General features: G+C 46.9%; 1 protein-coding gene and 1 long non-coding RNA gene across 3 annotated transcripts; one reads left to right on the forward strand and one right to left on the reverse strand.

Moving 5' to 3' along the window:
* Nucleotides 1-5,440: 5,440 nt before the first annotated feature.
* LOC147375363 (uncharacterized) lies at nt 5,441-11,621 on the forward strand. Its single transcript, XR_015159592.1, has 2 exons — nt 5,441-6,220; nt 8,463-11,621. It is a non-coding gene; the product is annotated as an uncharacterized LOC147375363 (long non-coding RNA).
* Nucleotides 9,229-16,374, reverse strand: CZIB (CXXC motif containing zinc binding protein). 2 transcript variants are annotated; one of them, XM_086389131.1, is made up of 8 exons: nt 16,318-16,374; nt 16,028-16,111; nt 14,479-14,535; nt 14,040-14,121; nt 13,801-13,832; nt 12,442-12,519; nt 10,429-10,494; nt 9,229-9,478 (listed from the first exon to the last, which is right to left on the reverse strand). In XM_086389131.1, exons 1-8 carry the CDS (start codon nt 16,321-16,323, stop codon nt 9,401-9,403), a joined length of 483 nt encoding a protein of 160 aa, XP_086245257.1. In that variant the 5' UTR covers nt 16,324-16,374; the 3' UTR covers nt 9,229-9,400. The 2 variants fall into 2 exon arrangements, with proteins under 2 accessions (XP_086245257.1, XP_086245266.1); XM_086389140.1 differs by lacking the exon at nt 10,429-10,494.
* Between the last annotated feature and the right edge of the window lie 1,215 nt (nt 16,375-17,589).

Consider the following 17,589-nt stretch of genomic DNA (forward strand, 5'->3'; position numbering starts at 1 on the left):
CTCCTTGCTGTCCAAAGGACTGTCAAGAGTCTTCTCCAATATCACAGTTCAAAAGCATCAATTCTGCACTCAGCTTTCTTTAGAGTCCAACTCTCATATCCATACATGACTACTGGAAAAACCATAGCCTTGATTAGATGGACCTTTGTTGACAAAGTAATGTCTGTGCTTTTTAATATGCTGTGTAGGTTGGTCATAACTTTCCTTCCAAGGAGTAAGCGTCTTTTAATTTCATGGCTGCAATCACCATGTGCAATGATTTTGGAGCCCCCCAAAATAAAGTCAGCCACTGTTTCCACTGTTTCCCCATCTATTTGCCATGAAGTGATGGAACCAGATGCCATGATCTTAGTTTTCTTGAGCTTTAGGCCAACTTTTTCACTCTCCTCTTTCACTTTCATCAAGAGGTTTTTTAGTTCCTCTTCACTTTCTGCCAGAAGGGTGGTGTCATCTGTATATGTGAGGTTATTGATATTTCTCCCGGCAATCTTGATTCCAGCTCTTGCTTCTTTCAGCCCAGCGTTTCTCATGATGTACTCTGCATATAAGTTAAATAAGCAGGGTGACAATATACAGCCTTAACATACTCCTTTTCCTATTTGGAACCAGTCTGTTGTTCCATGTCCAGTTCTAACTGTTGCTTCCTGACCTGTATACAGGTTTCTCAGGAGGCAGGTCAGGTGGTCTGGTATTTCTATCTCTTTCAGAATTTTCCACAGTTTATTGTGATCCACACAGTCAAAGGCTTTGACATAGTCAATAAAGCAGAAATAGATATTTTTCTGGAACTCTCTTGCTTTTTTGACAATCTAGTGGATGTTGGCAATTTGATCTCTGATTCCTCTGCCTTTTCTAAAACCAGCTTGAACATCTGGAAGTTCACGGTTCACATATTGCTGAAGCCTGGCTTGGAGACTTTTGAGCATTACTTTACTAGTGTGTGAGATGAGTGCAATTGTGCAGTAGTTTGAGCACTCTTTGGCATTGCCTTTCTATGGGATTGGAATGAAAACTGACCTTTTTCAGTCCTGTGGCCACTTGGTGAGTTTTCCAAATTTGCTGGCATATTGAGTGCAGGACTTTCACAGCATCATCTTGTAGGATTTGAAATAGCTCAACTGGAATTCCATCACCTCCACTAGCTTTGTTCATAGTGATGCTTCCCAAGGCTCACTTGACTTCACATTCCAGGATGTCTGGCTGTGGTTGAGTGATCACACCATTGTGATTATCGTGAAGATCTTTTTTGTACAGTTCTGTGTATTCTTGCCACCTCTTCTTAATATCTTCTGCTTCTGTTAGGTCCATACCATTTCTGTCCTTTATTGATCCCATCTTTGCATGAAATGTTCCCTTGGTATCTCTAATTTTCTTGAAGAGATTTCTACTCTTTCCCATTCTATTGTTTTCCTCTATTTCTTTGCACTGATTGCTGAGGAAGGCTTTCTTATCTCTCCTTGCTATTCTTTGAAACTCTGCATTCAAATGGGTATATCTTTCCTTTTCTCCTTTGCTTTTCACTTCTTTTCTTTTTACAGCTATTTGTAAGGCCTCCTCAGATAGCCATTTTGCTTTTTTGCGTTTCTTTTTCTTGGGGATGGTCTTGATCCCTGTCTCCTGGTCAATGTCATGAACCTCCGTCCATAGTTCATCAGGCACTCTGTCTGTCAGATCTAGTCCCTTTAATCTATTTCTCACTTCCACTGTATAATCATAAGGGATTTGATTTAGGTCATACCTGAATGATCTGGTGGTTTTCCCTACCTTCTTCAATATAAGTCTGAATTTGGCAATAAGGAGTTCATGATCTGAGCCACAGTCAGCTCCCAGTCTTGTTTTTGCTGACTGTATAGAGCTTCTCCATCTTTGGCTGCAAAGAACATAATCAATCTGATTTCAGTGTTGACCATCTGTGATGTCCATGTGTAGAGTCTTGTGTTGTTGGAAGAGGGTGTTTGGTCATAGCAAACACCCTCTACGTTTGCTATTTGCTATTCCTCTATGATATTAAGTGAAAAACAGTTAAATATTAGGTTAACTGTGTGCTAGGATTATAGCCATATAAAAACATGTCTTTGTGTAGATAGGCCCTGAAAGGGAACAGGAGAAAATAAACACATTTGTATTAGGGAGCCAGGAGAGTGGGATTTAAGAAAATGTTTACTTCTTTTTCTTTTTTTCCTTTATTGATATCATACTGTTTGTGCAATACCAAGTTGTTAGGCGGGAAAAAAAAAAAAAAAGAATTCACACTCACAGCCCCTCACTTCCTTACCTCACTCCTCATGCTTCAGCCACACTAAGCCTCCCATTCGTCTTGGACATGTCTGATCTTTACTGTGGCTCTGTCCTTTGTATATGCTGTGCTCCATCACTGAAATGCCCTTGGCTCCAACACATTCTCTGCCAAATTCTTCCTTGTTCTTTTTGTTATTGTTTCTGTTCAGTCACTAAGTTGTGACCCCATGGACTGCAACATGCCAGGGTACCCTGTCTTCCACTGTTTCCTGGAGTTTGCTCAAATTCATGTCCATTGAGTTGGTGATGCTATTTGATTATCTCATCCTCTGCCACCCCCCTCTCCTTTTGCCTTCAATCTTTCCCAGCATCAGGGTCTTTTCTAGTGAGTCGGCTTTTCGCATCAGGTGGCAAAAGTATCAGAGCTTTAGTTTCAATTCAGTCCTTCCAGTGAATATTCAGGGTTGATTTCCTTTAGGGTTGACTTTAGGTTTGATCTCCTTGCAGTCTAAAGGAGTCAAGAGTCTTCTCCAGCATCACAATTTGAAAGCATCAATTCTTCAGCACTCAGCCTTCTTTATGGTCCAGCTCTCATATCTGTACATGACTACTGGAAAAACCATAACTTTGGCTATATGGATCTTTGTTGGCAAAGTGATGTCTCTGCTTTTTAATATATTGTCTAGGTTTTTCATAGCTTTCCTTCCAAGGAGCAAGCATCTTTTAATTTCATGGCTGCAGTCACTGTCAGTAGTGATTTTGGAGAAATAAGAAAATAAAGAAAATAAAGAAAATAAAGAAAATAAAATTTGTCACTGCTTCCACTTTTCCCCCTTCTATTTGGCATAAAGTGATGGGGCCAGATGCGATGATCTTAGTGTTTTAAGCCAACATTGCTCTTTTTAGTCCAGCTCTAATGTCCCCTTCCATGAAGCCATGCTCATGGAGTCTCCCTGGAAGAATGGGTCATCCCTTCCTCCATCCTCCACTACTCCCAGCTTTGACTTCTGTTTTAGCCAGCAAGGGGCCTGACACATAATGAGTTATTGCTGGAGACCACATTGTTCCCTTCTGGTGACCATGGCTTTGTAAGGAGGTAGCACCTTCTGTCAAGAAGTGGAGTCTATTTCTCCCCTCCTAACTGGCCCACCCCTGCCTCAAGACTCAAGTCATTCCCTTCCCAGTGATTCTTTTCATGTACAAGTCTAATTATATCCCTGCTTGAAATTCCTCAGTAGTTTCCCACTGCTTTGGAAAGCAGTCCGTATGTCTTGATGTCACAGTGTGGCCCTGATGGAGCTGGCCCTGCTTGTGTTCTCAGCCCCACCTCTCCTAACAGGTCACCCTGAGGAAGTTGCCTCTGCTGGAACATAACCTCCTCTCCATCCTTCCAGTTATTTTCTGCCTAACTCTCAGATTTCAGACAGACTGCATCCATCTCACCCCACCCCCCGAGACCGAGTCAGTGTGTGCCCTTCCTGTGTGTGCCCAGAGCATCCTGACAATCTAACCTCGGTCACAGCTGTCCCCATTACTAGGTTGTGGCTATATTCCCAGTGTTGTACAGTAAGTCCTTGTAGCTTATTTTTAGTTGTACATCTTAATCCCTTACCCCTATTTTGCCACTCCCCCTTTCCTCCCCCCACTGGTAACCACTTAGTTTTTCATATCTGTAAATCTGGTTTTTTGTTATATTCACTAGTTTATTTTCTAAATTCCACAAGTAAGTAATGTTACAAAGTACTTGTCTTTCTCTGACTTATTTCACTCAGCATAATACCGAAGTATATCCATGTTGCTGCAAATGGCAAAATTTCATCTTTTCTTTTCTTTTTTTGTGCATATCTGTTACAGATTTTTGGTTTATAGTTACTGGGAGGTTTGTATATAGTAACCTCTCTATATATGTGATTAAGTTGCTGATCGCTTAATTTCAAATACAGTTTAACAACCCTGCTTTTGTACTCTTATCCTATCACAATGACTGTTTTTGACATCATATTTTATATCTAAATGTTTTGTGTAACTCTTATTTTTGTAACTTATTTGTGTAACTCTTTATTGTGGATAAAGATGATTCTATCACTTCTTTCTTTTAGCTTTCCTACCAGCTTTGTGTGTGGATTTTTATTGTATATCTGCCTTTACTGGTGAGCTTTTTCGTTCTGTTATTTTCATGTTTCCATTTGTGGCCTTTTCTTTTTCACTTAGAGTTCCTTTAACATGTCTTGTAAAGCTGGTTTGCTGGCGCTGAACTCTTGCTTTTGATCTCTGCATAAAATCTGAATGAGAGCCTTACTGGGAACCGTATTCTTGGTTGCAGGATTTCCCCTTTCATTAGTTTTCATGTATTATTATCACTCCCTTCTGGTCTGCAGAGTTTCTGTTGAAAAGTCAGCTGAAAGACTTTTGGGAGTTCCTGCATGTGCTGTTTGTTTCTTTTTCCTTTCCGCTTTCTGGTTTGTTTCTTTGGGGCTGTGCTGGGTCTTTGTTGTGGCATGCAGGCTTTCCTCTCATTGCAGCGCGTGGGCTGTCTGGTTGTGGCACGCAGGCCTAGTTGCCCTGTGGCATGTGGGACCTTAGTTCCCCGACCAGGGATTGAACCCATGTTCCTTGCATTGGAAGGCAGATTCTTAACCACTGGACCACCAGGGAAGTGTTCCCCCTGCCCCCTTTCTGCTTTTAATAGTCTCTCTTTATCTTTAATTTTTGCTGTTTTAATTACAGTGTGTCTTGGTATGTTCCTGTTTGGTTTAATCCTGTATGGGACTCTGTGCTTCCTGGACTCGAATGACTGTTTCCTCTCCCAGATTAGAGAAGTTTTCAGCTACTGTCTCTTCAAATGTGTTCTCTGCCCCTTTCTGTCTTCTCCTTCTGGGACAACTATAGTATCAGTGTTAGTATGCTTGATGTTGTCCTAAAGGTTTCTTAAAGCATCCTTACGTCTTTTCGTTCTGTTTTCTTTTTCTGTTCAGCATCAGTGATCTCTACTACCCTGTCTTCCAGCTCACTGCTCTGTTCCTCTGTATCGTTTAGTCTGCTTTTGATTTCCCCTAGTGTATGTTTCCGGAGAAGGCAATGGCACCCCACTCCAGCCTGGAAAATCCCATGGGCGGAGCAGCCTGGTAGGCTGCAGTCCATGGGGTCGCTAGAGTCGGACACGACTGAGCAACTTCACTGTCACTTTTCACTTTTATGCATTGGAGAAGGAAATGACAACCCACTCCAGTGTTCTTGTCTGGAGAATCCCAGGGACGGGGGAGCCTAGTGGGCTGCCGTCTATGGGGTCGCAGAGTCAGACACGACTGAAGCGACCTAGCAGCAGCAGCAGCAGTGTGTGTTTCATCTCAGTTATTGTATCTTTCAGCTCTGGTTGTTCTTTATATCTAACTCTGTTAAAAACTTCTAACTTTCACTCCATATGTCCATTCTTCTCCCTAGTTCTTTGATCATATTTATTATCACTATCCTGAACTCCTTCTTGGGTAGATTGCCTATCTCCACTTCACTTAGTTGTGTCTCCTTAGCTTTTATCTTGATCCTTCCTCTTGAACTTATTCCTCTGTCACCTCACTTTGCTTAAATTGCTGTTTGTATGTTCATGTATCTGGTAGGTTAGTTGTTTCCACACCTTGGAGAAGTGGCGTTCTATAGGAAATGTCCTGTGTCCCAGCAGCCCACTCCCCTCTTGTCACTCAAGCTATACGTTCTAGGGTTTCCCCCATGAGGGCTGTGTGGGTCCTTCCATTTGGCAGGCTATGCGGACAGTCTGGCAGGCTTGGGCAGCCCCCAGTCCAGTATGTTGCCAGGCCCTGCCTTATGTGGAGGCTGCAGGCTCTTTGTTGGCAGGGCCATGTCACAAGGCAGCTGATTACAGAACCCCAGGTGGCCCTGGGGCTAGTGCTGGCTCACTGGTGGAGCCATGGGCCAGAAAACTCCACGACTGTAGCCTGCCCACTGGTGGGTGAAGCCAGGTCCTGAGGTTAGTGTCAGACTACTGGCAGGCAGAGCTGGGTCTTGGAGTCTGGTTGCAGGGCACCAGGATCCCAGAGCTGATGTCAGATCACTGGTTTGTGGGTGGGGGGGCCGGGGGCGGGGTAGGGGGAGGGTGGATTCTTGACACAGTTGGATGGAGTCTGAGATGTCCCAAAGTTTTGCTGACCTGCTAGTGGGCAGGGCCAAGCTGGTCCCAGGGTGATCTCCTGTGGTCCAGCTGGGTCAGGAGGCTGTGGGATTATGATCGTCTTGCCTCTGGTGTCTGCCTTCTTGTGGGTGAGGCTGGCCTAAAGGTTAGAGCAGGCTTCATGGTGGGCAGGGCTGGGTTCCAGGGGATTCTGGGACTGGTGCCTCCCACTGGTGGGTGGAACTGGGCGCTGGGCCCTGTAGTGGGTAGGGTAGTGTCCAGAGGCAGCTGTGGGCTCATGAGGTCTTTAGACAGCTGTGTGCTGACTGCCGGGGCTGCATCCCCTCCTAGTTAGTTCCTTGGCCTGTGTCCCAGTAGTAGTGCCTAGAGGCTGTTGTATGGGGCCAGATCTTGGTGATAATGAGCTAGAGGAAGGAATTCACAATTTGGGTGCCCAGCAACACCAGCATCCACATGGTAGAAGCAGCTCCCAAGAATGGCTGCCACTAATCTCTATGTTTCCAGGGATGCTACAGTTGCCCCCACTCCCGTCCCCAGGAGACTCCAAGACTAGCTGGTAGGTTTGCCCAGTCTCCTTTCAAGTTAGTGCTTTTGCCCTGGGTCCCAGACAGTGTGAAACTGTGTGCCCTTTAAGAGATACGGAGAAGGAACTGGCAACCCACTCCAGTATTCCTGCCTGGAGAATCCCATGGACAGAGAAGCCCAGTGGGCTACAGTCCATGGGGGTTGCAAAGAGTCAGACATGACTGAGCAACTGTCACTTCACTTTTAAGGGTTGTCTCTCTTTCCCCCAATCTTGTGGGACTCCTGAAACCAAGCCCCTCTGGCCTTCAAAGTCAAATGCTCTGCAGACACATCTCCCCAGTGCAGGAACTCCTGTGAGAAGAACCTCTGCAGTGTAATTCTCTAGCCTGTGGGAGCCTGCCCCTCCTACCTATCTTGTTATGGTTCCTTCTTTGTATCTTTAGTTGCAGATGTTTCCCAGGAGTTTCCCATCTTTTTCAGTGATGGTTGTTCTACCGATAGTTGTGATTTTGGTGTGTTTGCAAGAGGTCAGCTCAGTTCTTTCTACTCTATCTTGGCCAATCTGTCAGTCTCGAGCATTTTGAGATTCAGTTCCCAGTTACTTTTAGGGGTGGGATATACTTGGGTTGCCGTGGATGGGTGTGTTTTTGTATTGAATCGTGTTCTGCATGTTGCCCATGTACTGAAATGCATTTGACTTCTGTATACTGATCCTACATCCAGCGCCTGTTTATGTTTTTGGATTTGCTAAGTGGAAAATCATAGTCTGTGAAAAGTGAGTTGTTTCATCCTTTTTGGTGTTTTCACCGTACTTTCTTTTCAGTCTTACTGTGCTGGGGGGTGGGGACAGTGATGAAGAGTGATCCAGGATATCCTCATCTCACCCCGATCTTGAATGGAATACGTCAAACATTTCATTTACTCTGAGTTTCCTATAGATATCATTTGTGAGGTGAGGGTAGTTTCTTTCTGTTCCTAGTTTGCTAAGGGTGTCTATGGTTTGTTGTTGAATTTTACCAAATACTTTTTTGCATCTGTTGACATAATCTACTTCAGCTTTCCATCTGTTACTGATTATTTGTGTTCCTCTACCTCCTAAAAGATGAGAAAATAATGTACAATATAGAGAGACCCTTGAGATCCTTTTAGTGCTTGCCTTTGTAACACGTACTGGCTGGTACAGGGAATAACCCTGAAAGGCTATTATTTACCCAGCCTGATGCTCCTCGCTTGCTTTCAGGCCAGGCAGTAGACTGTTCCCAGTGGGTGGGGGCTGGCAGAAATGCTGGCTGAGGGAGGCCAAAGGAGCCCTGCCCTATCGGGGCAGAAAGCACAGGCCCAGGAACTGAGAACATGAGGGGTCTAGAGGACACGTGACACAGTTGCCAGACTGGGACAGGTAGGCATCTCTTCTCCACCTTTAGACATGGCCAGTTTCCCTGCCGCGTGGGGATCCCCTTCCTAGAGCCCCACAACTAGCCTTGAGTGGGCAGACCCTCTCCTAGAGGGCCGTTTAGAAAAATGAAGATAGTAATTTTTTACTTCCAAATTCTAGGCTCCAGCGGAACACTGACGAAGAATAAGTCCTCTCATAACAGGTCTGCCAAACGGCAGTCTCCGGTATGAAGATATGAGCTTGCCCTAATGACCTAACCATGCACTGAACCACTCTATCCACCATGTAGAGGATCTTCAGGCCCAGGGAAGCAGGCCCATGAGACAAGAGGACATGACTGTTGTCTTCACATCTCCACATGGCTGTTCAGGGGTAGAACAACACAGAAGTGTGACCACAAAGGGCATAGACCAGGACCATGAGGAGCTGCAGGAAGCAAAGAGGCTGACTCAGTACAGGGAAGAACCTTTACAGGGATTCCCCTGGTGGGAGGGGACTGCCCCATCACAGCAAGTGGGCAAAGACCCAGTGGCCAGCTGGCAGGGACTAGAGACGATTCATGCTGGGACAGTACTGACCTCCGAAGTCCCTCTGAACCCTGGAACATGCAGCGACACCAGCTAACAGAAATGCCTGGGTTTACCTGAGGGTCAGGCTGGTCAGTGTGATGCTTTGGGTCAGGATTGCTGGGTTCGGCATCATTCCACAGGCTCAGCTGCCCTCGGTACCAATGACTTCACACCTTTGGTCCCCTGGCTCAGCCTGTGCACTCCCCAAGCGGTTGAGAGCCCTTGGGAAGTCTATGCTCCTGTTTTTCTAGCTGGATCAAGCTATGATTCTGTACTGCGGGAAGGTGCCAAGAGGCCATCAGAGCCCTCCAACATGGAGAGGGGTGGAAGGAGTGGAGGAGCCATTCACCCAGCAGTGTAGTACAAATGGGACTTTATTGGCGGGGCTCGGGAAGCTGCGGCAGAACCGAGCATGCGGGCTGTGAGGGCCTGGACAACTGCCAGGAGACAAGGGACGAGGGGACCAGCCTCTGCTTGGGGCACGTTGTCCCTTTTCAGTTCTTAGAGCCAAGTGTACAGGAAGAGGGTTCAGCACTTCACAAACTGGTGGGTGACCTCGTAGATTCCCACAGACTCCTGAGCCTTTTCGTCATAGTCAGTCCAGTCCTGTGGGGGAAAAGGGCAGTGTTAGCCTCAAGAGGCAGCCTGGGACAGCTTGGGGAGAAGAGAACTGGGACTTAAAGGCACAGCTCGGGCTCTGACTCAGACTTCAGGAACAAGTCTGACCCAGGACACAGAAAGACTGCTCAGGTCTAAATTACTGCTCCTCTAGCTTTGTGATTTTTTTTTTAAGTCCCTAGCTTTCCTGAGTCTCGGTTCTGTCCTGTTTTAAAAAAGGGAACAATAGATTTTATGTTGAACGTTGAAAGAAATGAGTGAACACATGTAAAAGTACTTGGCATGGTGACAGGCACATATGAGAGCTCACTAAATCCAGTTACTGTTATTTGGTGCTATGCAGATTGAATTTTTTGTCCTTCCTTCTTCTGAGGCCTGACCACAAGCCTTCCTCATCTGCAAGGCAGTAACCTGTCCAGTGGTCCAGCTGACTCTTGGTATTCACAGTGGTTAATGTTCTATAAAGTCCCCACAAGCACTGAATCAGTGAATATTGAACCACTGCTCCCAGGGGAAATACAGGTTAGGTTCCTGGGAGCATCTGATCACAATATTTTCTTCAACCAATCAATACATAACCTTGTTTCATGTATGTTTATGTTTAAAAACACCTTATCTAAATAATATATATGTGTCTGTGTACATGTATGTATACAGTTGATTCATTAAGACTGGACTCATGGCCAACAGCACTGTATCTCACGCCTAAACAAAGCTTATCTAAGATGTATTTTCTCCAAAAGGCACATCCCAGCCTTCCTGCATGTGATCACTAGGTAGTGCTTTAGCACCACACATTGGGTTATTGTAAAAACCAGAATCACCAACAAAAAGCACAGAAGTATGGAGCCAGCATCTCGCTGAAGAGCCTTGTTCACCAAAAGGATAATTCCCACCAGGTGCCTTATAGCTCCCCACAAGGCCGCCAAGTCCCGTACCTTCTCCTGTAGATTAATGTCACTGAAGACTGTCCCCGATTCCACACCCTCAGCAGCAAACCCGGCCTGCAGATGACAGGAAGGCAGTAGTGTGGCAAGTGGGCCTGGCTGGGGAACTCGCCCATCTCACAACCCTCTGGCACAGGACACACAGTGTGGGATACTGTTTTGGAATAACTACTGAGATCCCAGGGCCTGGCAGCTGCCCTGGGACTAAGAGTTGCCGGGAGCCGGCATATTGCATACTGAGTGCGTATTGCATATTGTGTGCAGCACTTTCCACAGCATCATCTTTCAGGATCTGGAATAGCTCAACTGGAATTCTATCACTGCCGGGAGCCAGCGTGAGGAGCTCCACCCATGACAAAGGTCATGAGGAAGGAGGCTCGGCATACGCAAAGGCGGGATCGAGCCTCAGGAGTCCCCCTGGAAATTCTCGAGCATCTCTGCCTACTTTCTGCTTTGCGCTTTCACCTACACCTCTGACTTTACGGGGGGCTGTCCCCCACTACCTCTCTCTGAAAAAAGAGTTAGCTTACAGCTCCAGTTAATAATTCCTGGGTGTGACAGTGTTTCAACCTACAAACTCCTTTGGAAGTCCTCTAGCCTGCCTGAATAGGTTTTTCCGGCCACATGTGATTGCTCAGAGCCTCCCAACTGTGAGAGGCATGAGATGTTCTAAACTGTCTAAATACAGATTCCTTTGAGCAGTTAAAAGATTGATTAGAAATTGTATTGGTGAAGGGATTTTCACTTGTTGGGCCAATGTTTGCTGCTATGTCTCCATATCCCTTACCTGCTGTGTCCCTGGCAGTGTATTGATTAATATAATTGGTGTAAATAGTAGCTTTAATGTTTGTAACCTGGGACCCTTGAGTTAATTCTTTTTCTTGTTATAGCCCACCACACCTTTGCTCTGTAGGAATGCAACTTTATCTAATGCTTTTGGAGGGTGGCGCTTGACTTATCACCTTTAGAGAAAAATAAGTTTTCTGAAGAAAGGGTCTTAAAATGTTAACAGGCCTCTGGGCCAGAAGATGATGCAAATCACCTAAGCTTTTGCATATGATAAGTTTGCAGGAAGAAAGCCTGGCTTGCTGCATGACTCTACCCCTTCCCCCATTATCCTCTATGCATAACTTAAGGTATAAAAACTACTTTGGAAAATAAAGTGCGGGCCTTGTTCACCGAAACTTGGTCTCCCCATGTCAGTTCTTTCTCTCACCTTCTGGCTGAATTATTCAGCCTCCTTTCTCCACTAAATTTCCTCACTGAGCTGTCCTTATTTCAGCCTTTCTTCACTGAATTTTCCTACTGAGCTATCCTTATTCTATTACTCTTTATATCCTTAATTAACGTTTAATTAAGCAGTTTCCTGATCCTCGCTGACGCCGTCCCAGCTTCGAATTCCCTGGATCCACCGGGGCTGGACCCCGGCAAAGAGTGGTTTCTCCAAATTAGAGCCCTGGCCTAGAAGGCAGGAGGTGTATGGTAAATCCTTCACCTGGTTTTCACCCCTGGTGAAAACCCCTGGTTTTCTGAAAGACCCCAGGCATGTCACTTCCCTCTCTGGACCTCAGTTTTCTTACTTATGAAATGGGGATAACAATATAATCTCTTTTGCCTACCTCAAAGGGTTGTGAGGTGAAAATGCTACAAAAATCTAGTGTCATGAGCACTGGCTCTGGAGTTGGATAGATGTGGGTTCAAATTACTGCTCCGGTGTTTACTAACTGCTTCCCCTGAGCAAGTCACAAAATCTGTGAAGTTCTTTCCTCATCTGAAAAACTGGATGAATAAACCTCACAAGGTTAACTGTAAGGATTAAGTGAGGTAACATTAAAAGTAACAAGTTTGGTGTCCGACATATATTAGCTGTTTAGGAGATAACAATGATTACCCTTAGGAAGGAGAATTCCTACTCCATGGTCTCTGCAGGAAGCACAGTTCTGCTGTCACTTCCTGCAGTATCCACCTTCCCCAAATATACAGGTTCCCTGGGAAGACAGGTACCTGGGGCTGGAAATCCACTGGTTCAAGTCCTCGACACTCAAACTCTACTATCGTCTTGAACTTCTCGTTGTCTTCAGCCTATAAAGGAAGTATGAGGAATCAGGCCCAGCGGGGCCCAGGATGATCCCACGGCCCCTGTGAGCCCAGAATGGGCCTCAGGAACTACTCATCTCTCTCTGGAAGAAGGCCACCTTGGCACTGGCTCACCATGAGATCTTTCTGAATGTGGACTCTCGGGTTGGGGCGCCTGGATGTGAGCTCACACACAGTTCTGCTTCTCTTCCTTTCTGGGCCTAAGATTGTCAGATGGAGCTGAGGAACCCACTACAGCTTTATCGTGTGACTCTGAACTAGGTGTAAAGTGCCCAGCATAAGACCTGACACTATGGTCAATAAATAGTAGATAAAATTATCAAAGTAAAAACTATGAGAAAAATATTGAGGTATAAGGTTTCCAGACCATCCAGAAGGCCTTGGTACACTTAGCTATGGCCTTTTGGTAACCATCTGCCGTGCTGTCAAGGCGGGGGCTGACTTAAGACCTTTGAAGTGGGATATGCATGTGGAGGATACTCACGGAGTGGAGTGGTATAACCAAAATTTGTGCCTACCCGACCCTTGGGTCCATATGTCCCAGGGACTACACCTACACATTCATTCTCATGCATTCACTGTAGAAACACTTCCTGCATGCCCACCAAGTGCCTGTCCTTGGTGTAGTTTTGTTTCCTGGTCTGTCTCTTTCACTAGATTATGATTTACTTGAGGGCAAGTCCTTATGTGATTTTTTTTAACTTCAGGACAAAGCTGAGAGTTTGGCATAAAGCAGGCATTTTTCAAAAACGCCAAATAAGGAATGGATGAAGACAAGTAATTGCCCTTCTTTAAATACACAGACCCAAAGCATACATTCCCTCCCTCACTTGGACTAATACACTACACAGTAACATAAATAAATGTCTAATAAAATCAGATAGCAAGGATGGATGCACCATTCAAAGGACTATCCCACCCATGGATGCAGAGAAGGCTCAGTAGTCCTCTAAGATATAGACAAGGCAAGTGTTCCCAGTGTTGGAAACTGAGTGGCCAGGTTGGGTCAGAGGTCGTGTAAGCTCCCACAGCCCAGCACTTTTAAGAAAGCACTACAATAGTCTGGTTATGAGTCTTTTTCCTACCAAGCATTCAGGCAGTGTAAGGTGAATAAATGATTGACACAATGAACAAACGAACAAGTCAGCACGTGCATTCACTCCCATAGCTCATCACTCTGGTGCAGATATAACTCTAGAACACAGGCCTCCTAGTTCCCAGCTTCGACCTAATCCCACCATGCCTGCCACTGCAGCGGGAACTTACGTTGTAAGATTTGATGGTGCTGCTCAAAATCTCTGAAATGTAAAAGAGAAGACAAAGTTGATTTGAGTCCACAGCCTGGCCCTACCACATACCCAGATGGTGCTCTGTGCAAGAGACTACTGTAGAGGCTTGGGTACCTCAGGCCTGGGTCCACCCACAGGTAACATGAGCATGCTCTCAGGCTGGTACCAGAAAGCTGTGGGCCAGCCTGGCAGAGGCAGTATCCATGGCCTACCTACCAATGGAGTTTTCCCTCGAACACAGCTTGCACTTCTGGACCATGGAGGCACTGCCACGGCCTCCCTTCAGTGCCACACTGTCCTGGCAAGCAGGAAACAGAACCTCTAGTCACGTATCAGTCAGGTGTAAGGGTCCTCAGGAACCCAGTCCTACCACTTATTATCCAGTTAAAGAGATGAATACCCAGACAGGGTGAGGAACTTGCCAGGACAAGAATCCTGGGGAGGCTTCTTGAGACTGAGAAAAGGACTATCCCTTGATTTTGAACTCTTGCCTCACATCCCAGAGCCTATTGTTTCCAGTGTTGATCACACCAATGCCTGCCCTCCCAAACCACAGAAAGTGGGGTCCAAAGGCCAGAGAGCTTAGGGTCACAGATTCCTGCCCAGAGACCTGTGTGTTTTTGTGTGTGGATATAGTGGTGGGGGGAGCAGTTACCATCAGCCGAATGTACTGCCACTTCTCTGAAATCTCACCACAGTTGCCACATTTCATCTTGAGGGGAGGGAAAAAGAGTATTAGTAAAGTAGTTAGCTCAGCTGGGCAGATGCTGAGGGAAGGGCAAGAACGGGGTGAGGTGGGCAGGCTCATAATCTTATCAGCCATCTAAGGACACAACCAGACTAATCTCTGGGCAAAGTGTTTCTCATGTTGACTGGCCCATCCTCCTCTAAGAAGTGCTCAGTCTGGCTATGGATTCAAGGCTCATGTGGTACAGAAATGGCTTCAAAGTCCCCGCAACACCCATTGAGTTAGGAGCTTCCTCTGTGTTCTCACAGGCCCTGGAGGTTCCTGGTAGAAATACTTATCACTCTGTTGCTACTCTATTTCTTTGTCTCCTCTAAATTCTGCTTTTTGATGCTCAGTTGCTCAGTCCTGTTGGTCAGTCGTGTCTGACTCTTTGCAACCCCATGGACTGTAGCCTATCAGGCTCCTCCGTCCATGGGATTTTCCAGGCAAGAGTGCTGGAGTGGATTGCCATTTCCTTCTCCAGGGAATCTTCCTGACCCAGGAATCGAACCTGGGTCTCCCGAATTGCAAGCAGACGCTCTACTGTCTGAGCCACCAGGGAAGCTTTTTGAAGCTAGAGACCATCAATTTCTCAAGTAAGACCTGGCACTCGGGCTTCAAAAAATTTGAAAATAAAGGTGGTCAGAAGGCTTCCTGAAAAGGGGATTTTTCCAGGTACTGAAGGATACTGGGATTTAGACAAGAAGGAAAACAGATGAGAAGCTCCTGAATGTGGGAACGTAAAGGGCCTCAACTGCTCAAATAAAGCGAGGACCTCTGTAGACCATGCCACTAGGGTACCAGATTTACAAATATGGGTTGGGGAAGTAAGGGTGGAGCCCCGCACAAAAATAAAACCTAATCAAGAAAAGAGGTGAAATTATTCTTACTAAATAATCACAAGATCCCTGCAAGTAGTCTTTCATTTAGTGTCTGTTCAATGGCACCCGACTCCAGCACTCTTGCCTGGAGAATCCCATGGATGGAGGAGCCTGGTAGGCTGCCAGTCCATGGGGTCGCTGGGAGCCAGACACGACTGAGCAACTTCACTTTCCCTTTTCACTTTCATGCACTGGAGAAGGAAATGGCAACCCACTCCAGTGTTCTTGCCTGGAGAATCCCAGGGACGGGGGAGCCTGGTGGGCTGCCGTCTATGGGGTCGCACAGAGTCGGACACGACTGAAGTGACTTAGCACATAGCATGAAACATTTAACGGAGGGAAAAATTACAAAAGGAACTTCAAGACACTGCTAATTAAGAATTAATCAATAAACTTTTAAAAAGAAAACGTAAAATTCTATCCAGAAGAAAAGTGAACATTTAATAAGCATTTTTCATCTTGCCCCAGAGAAAGCTCCTGTTCACTACTGACCTCAGGATGGGAAAGTTTTACGCGAGCCGGGCCTTGGCACCCCCAACCAGAGCCCAGAAATGCCCGCAGCCTAGACGTCTAGAGCCCCGCCCCTCCAGTCTTACCTTCAAGTACCACCGGAAGTCTTCGCCCACTGGCCGGAGGTTGGTGACATTCTCCAGCGTGGCTTTGAGCTGCAGCGCAATTTTCTGAGAGAAGGGGCGCCATGGCGACTGCGTCAACAGCGCCTGCGCAGCCCCTGCCCCGCCCCTCTCCTCCCTTCCCAGCTCGAGCTTTGCCTCCCGGCCCCTTCTCAGCACAAGCCCACTCTCAATCCCTCGTGGCGCGATCTCCTGCCTCCTAGGTTCTCGCCACCTCCCCGCTCCTGCCCTGTTGGCGGCTCGCTTCCACTTACCCCCATAGCAGCCCAGCCCACCCAGCGCTTGCTGCGGTCACTACTTTGCGGCTCGTCGTAAACGGCGGGCGCTGCCTGCGCATCCTCGGTGCGGCTCTGGGCGGGGCCTGGAGGCGGGTGTACGCGGGCCGCTGCTTTCCCAGTGCACCTGGTCTTTTAGGCAAAGCTATCTTGAGGTAGTCTGAGACGCAATTAGCCGGTGTTTAGACCCGCGGAAGGCTTCCTCCGGCAATCGGTAATTAGATATTTACTGAACGGCAAGTTAGTTTGAGGGACATCGCACCAAACAAGACAGTTCTGCCCGACACCTCTGCCGGGTCCTCTCTTTTCTGCCTGCCTTCACCCAACCTCGCCCTGGCTCTCTGCCTGCCCGCCGAGGCATCTTAGATCACGTCAGCTCACGCTGCCCAGGGCCGGCTTCGCAGATTTGGGAGACGGTGAAAGTGAAGTCGCTCAGTCGTGTCCGACTCTTGGCGACCCCGTGGACTGCAGCCCACCAGACTCCTCCGTCCATGGGCTTTTCCAGGCGAGTACTGGAATCGGTTGCCATCGCCTTCTCCGTCCTGAGGTCTAGATTGTTTAACATTTGGAGCGACTCTTTATGATGTCTACTTTGCCACAAACTTACCTAATTGCCGCCAGGTACCCTTCAATAGCAGAGGGTGCACTGCAGACAGAACCCCAACGTCTCAGGTCCCAGATCGGCAGCTAATTTGCTGCCCTTTTTCCATTCTTTTTTTTTTTTGCCCTGTGATCTTTGGAGGAAGCAAAGTAGGATGTGTGTGTGTGTGTGTGTGTGTGTGTGTGTGTGTGTTTGGGACCCTGTGATTTTTTTTTTCCTCTCATTTATTTTTGGCTGTGCTGGGTCTTCATTGCTGCAGATGGGCTTTTTCTAGTTGCAGCAAACGGGCTAGTCTCTATGACTCATTAGTTGTTGGCACATGCGCTTAGTTGCTCCGAAACATGTGGAAATCTTCCCAGACCAGAGATTTAACTCATGCCCCCTGCGGTGCCAGGTGCTGGACCACCAGGGAAGTCCTGGGACCCTGTGATCTTTGAAGGAGGTGAAGTAGGAGCGTGTGTGTGTGTGTGTGTGTGTGTGTGTGTGTGTGTGAAGGAGGCAGAGTAGGGTGGGTGGGTGTGTGTCAAGGAGGCAGAGTAGGGTGTGTGTGTGTGTGTGTGGAGGCAGAGTAGGGTGCGTGTGTCTCTCTGAGTAGGGTGGGTGTGTGTGTGTGTGTGAAGGAGGCAGAGTAGGGTGCGTGTGTCTCTGTG

This window comes from Bos grunniens, chromosome 3, assembly GCF_055505025.1.
Source record: "Bos grunniens cultivar Pamir isolate PY7600 chromosome 3, Bosgru_T2T1.0, whole genome shotgun sequence".
In the NCBI taxonomy this organism is placed as follows: Eukaryota; Metazoa; Chordata; class Mammalia; order Artiodactyla; family Bovidae; genus Bos; species Bos grunniens.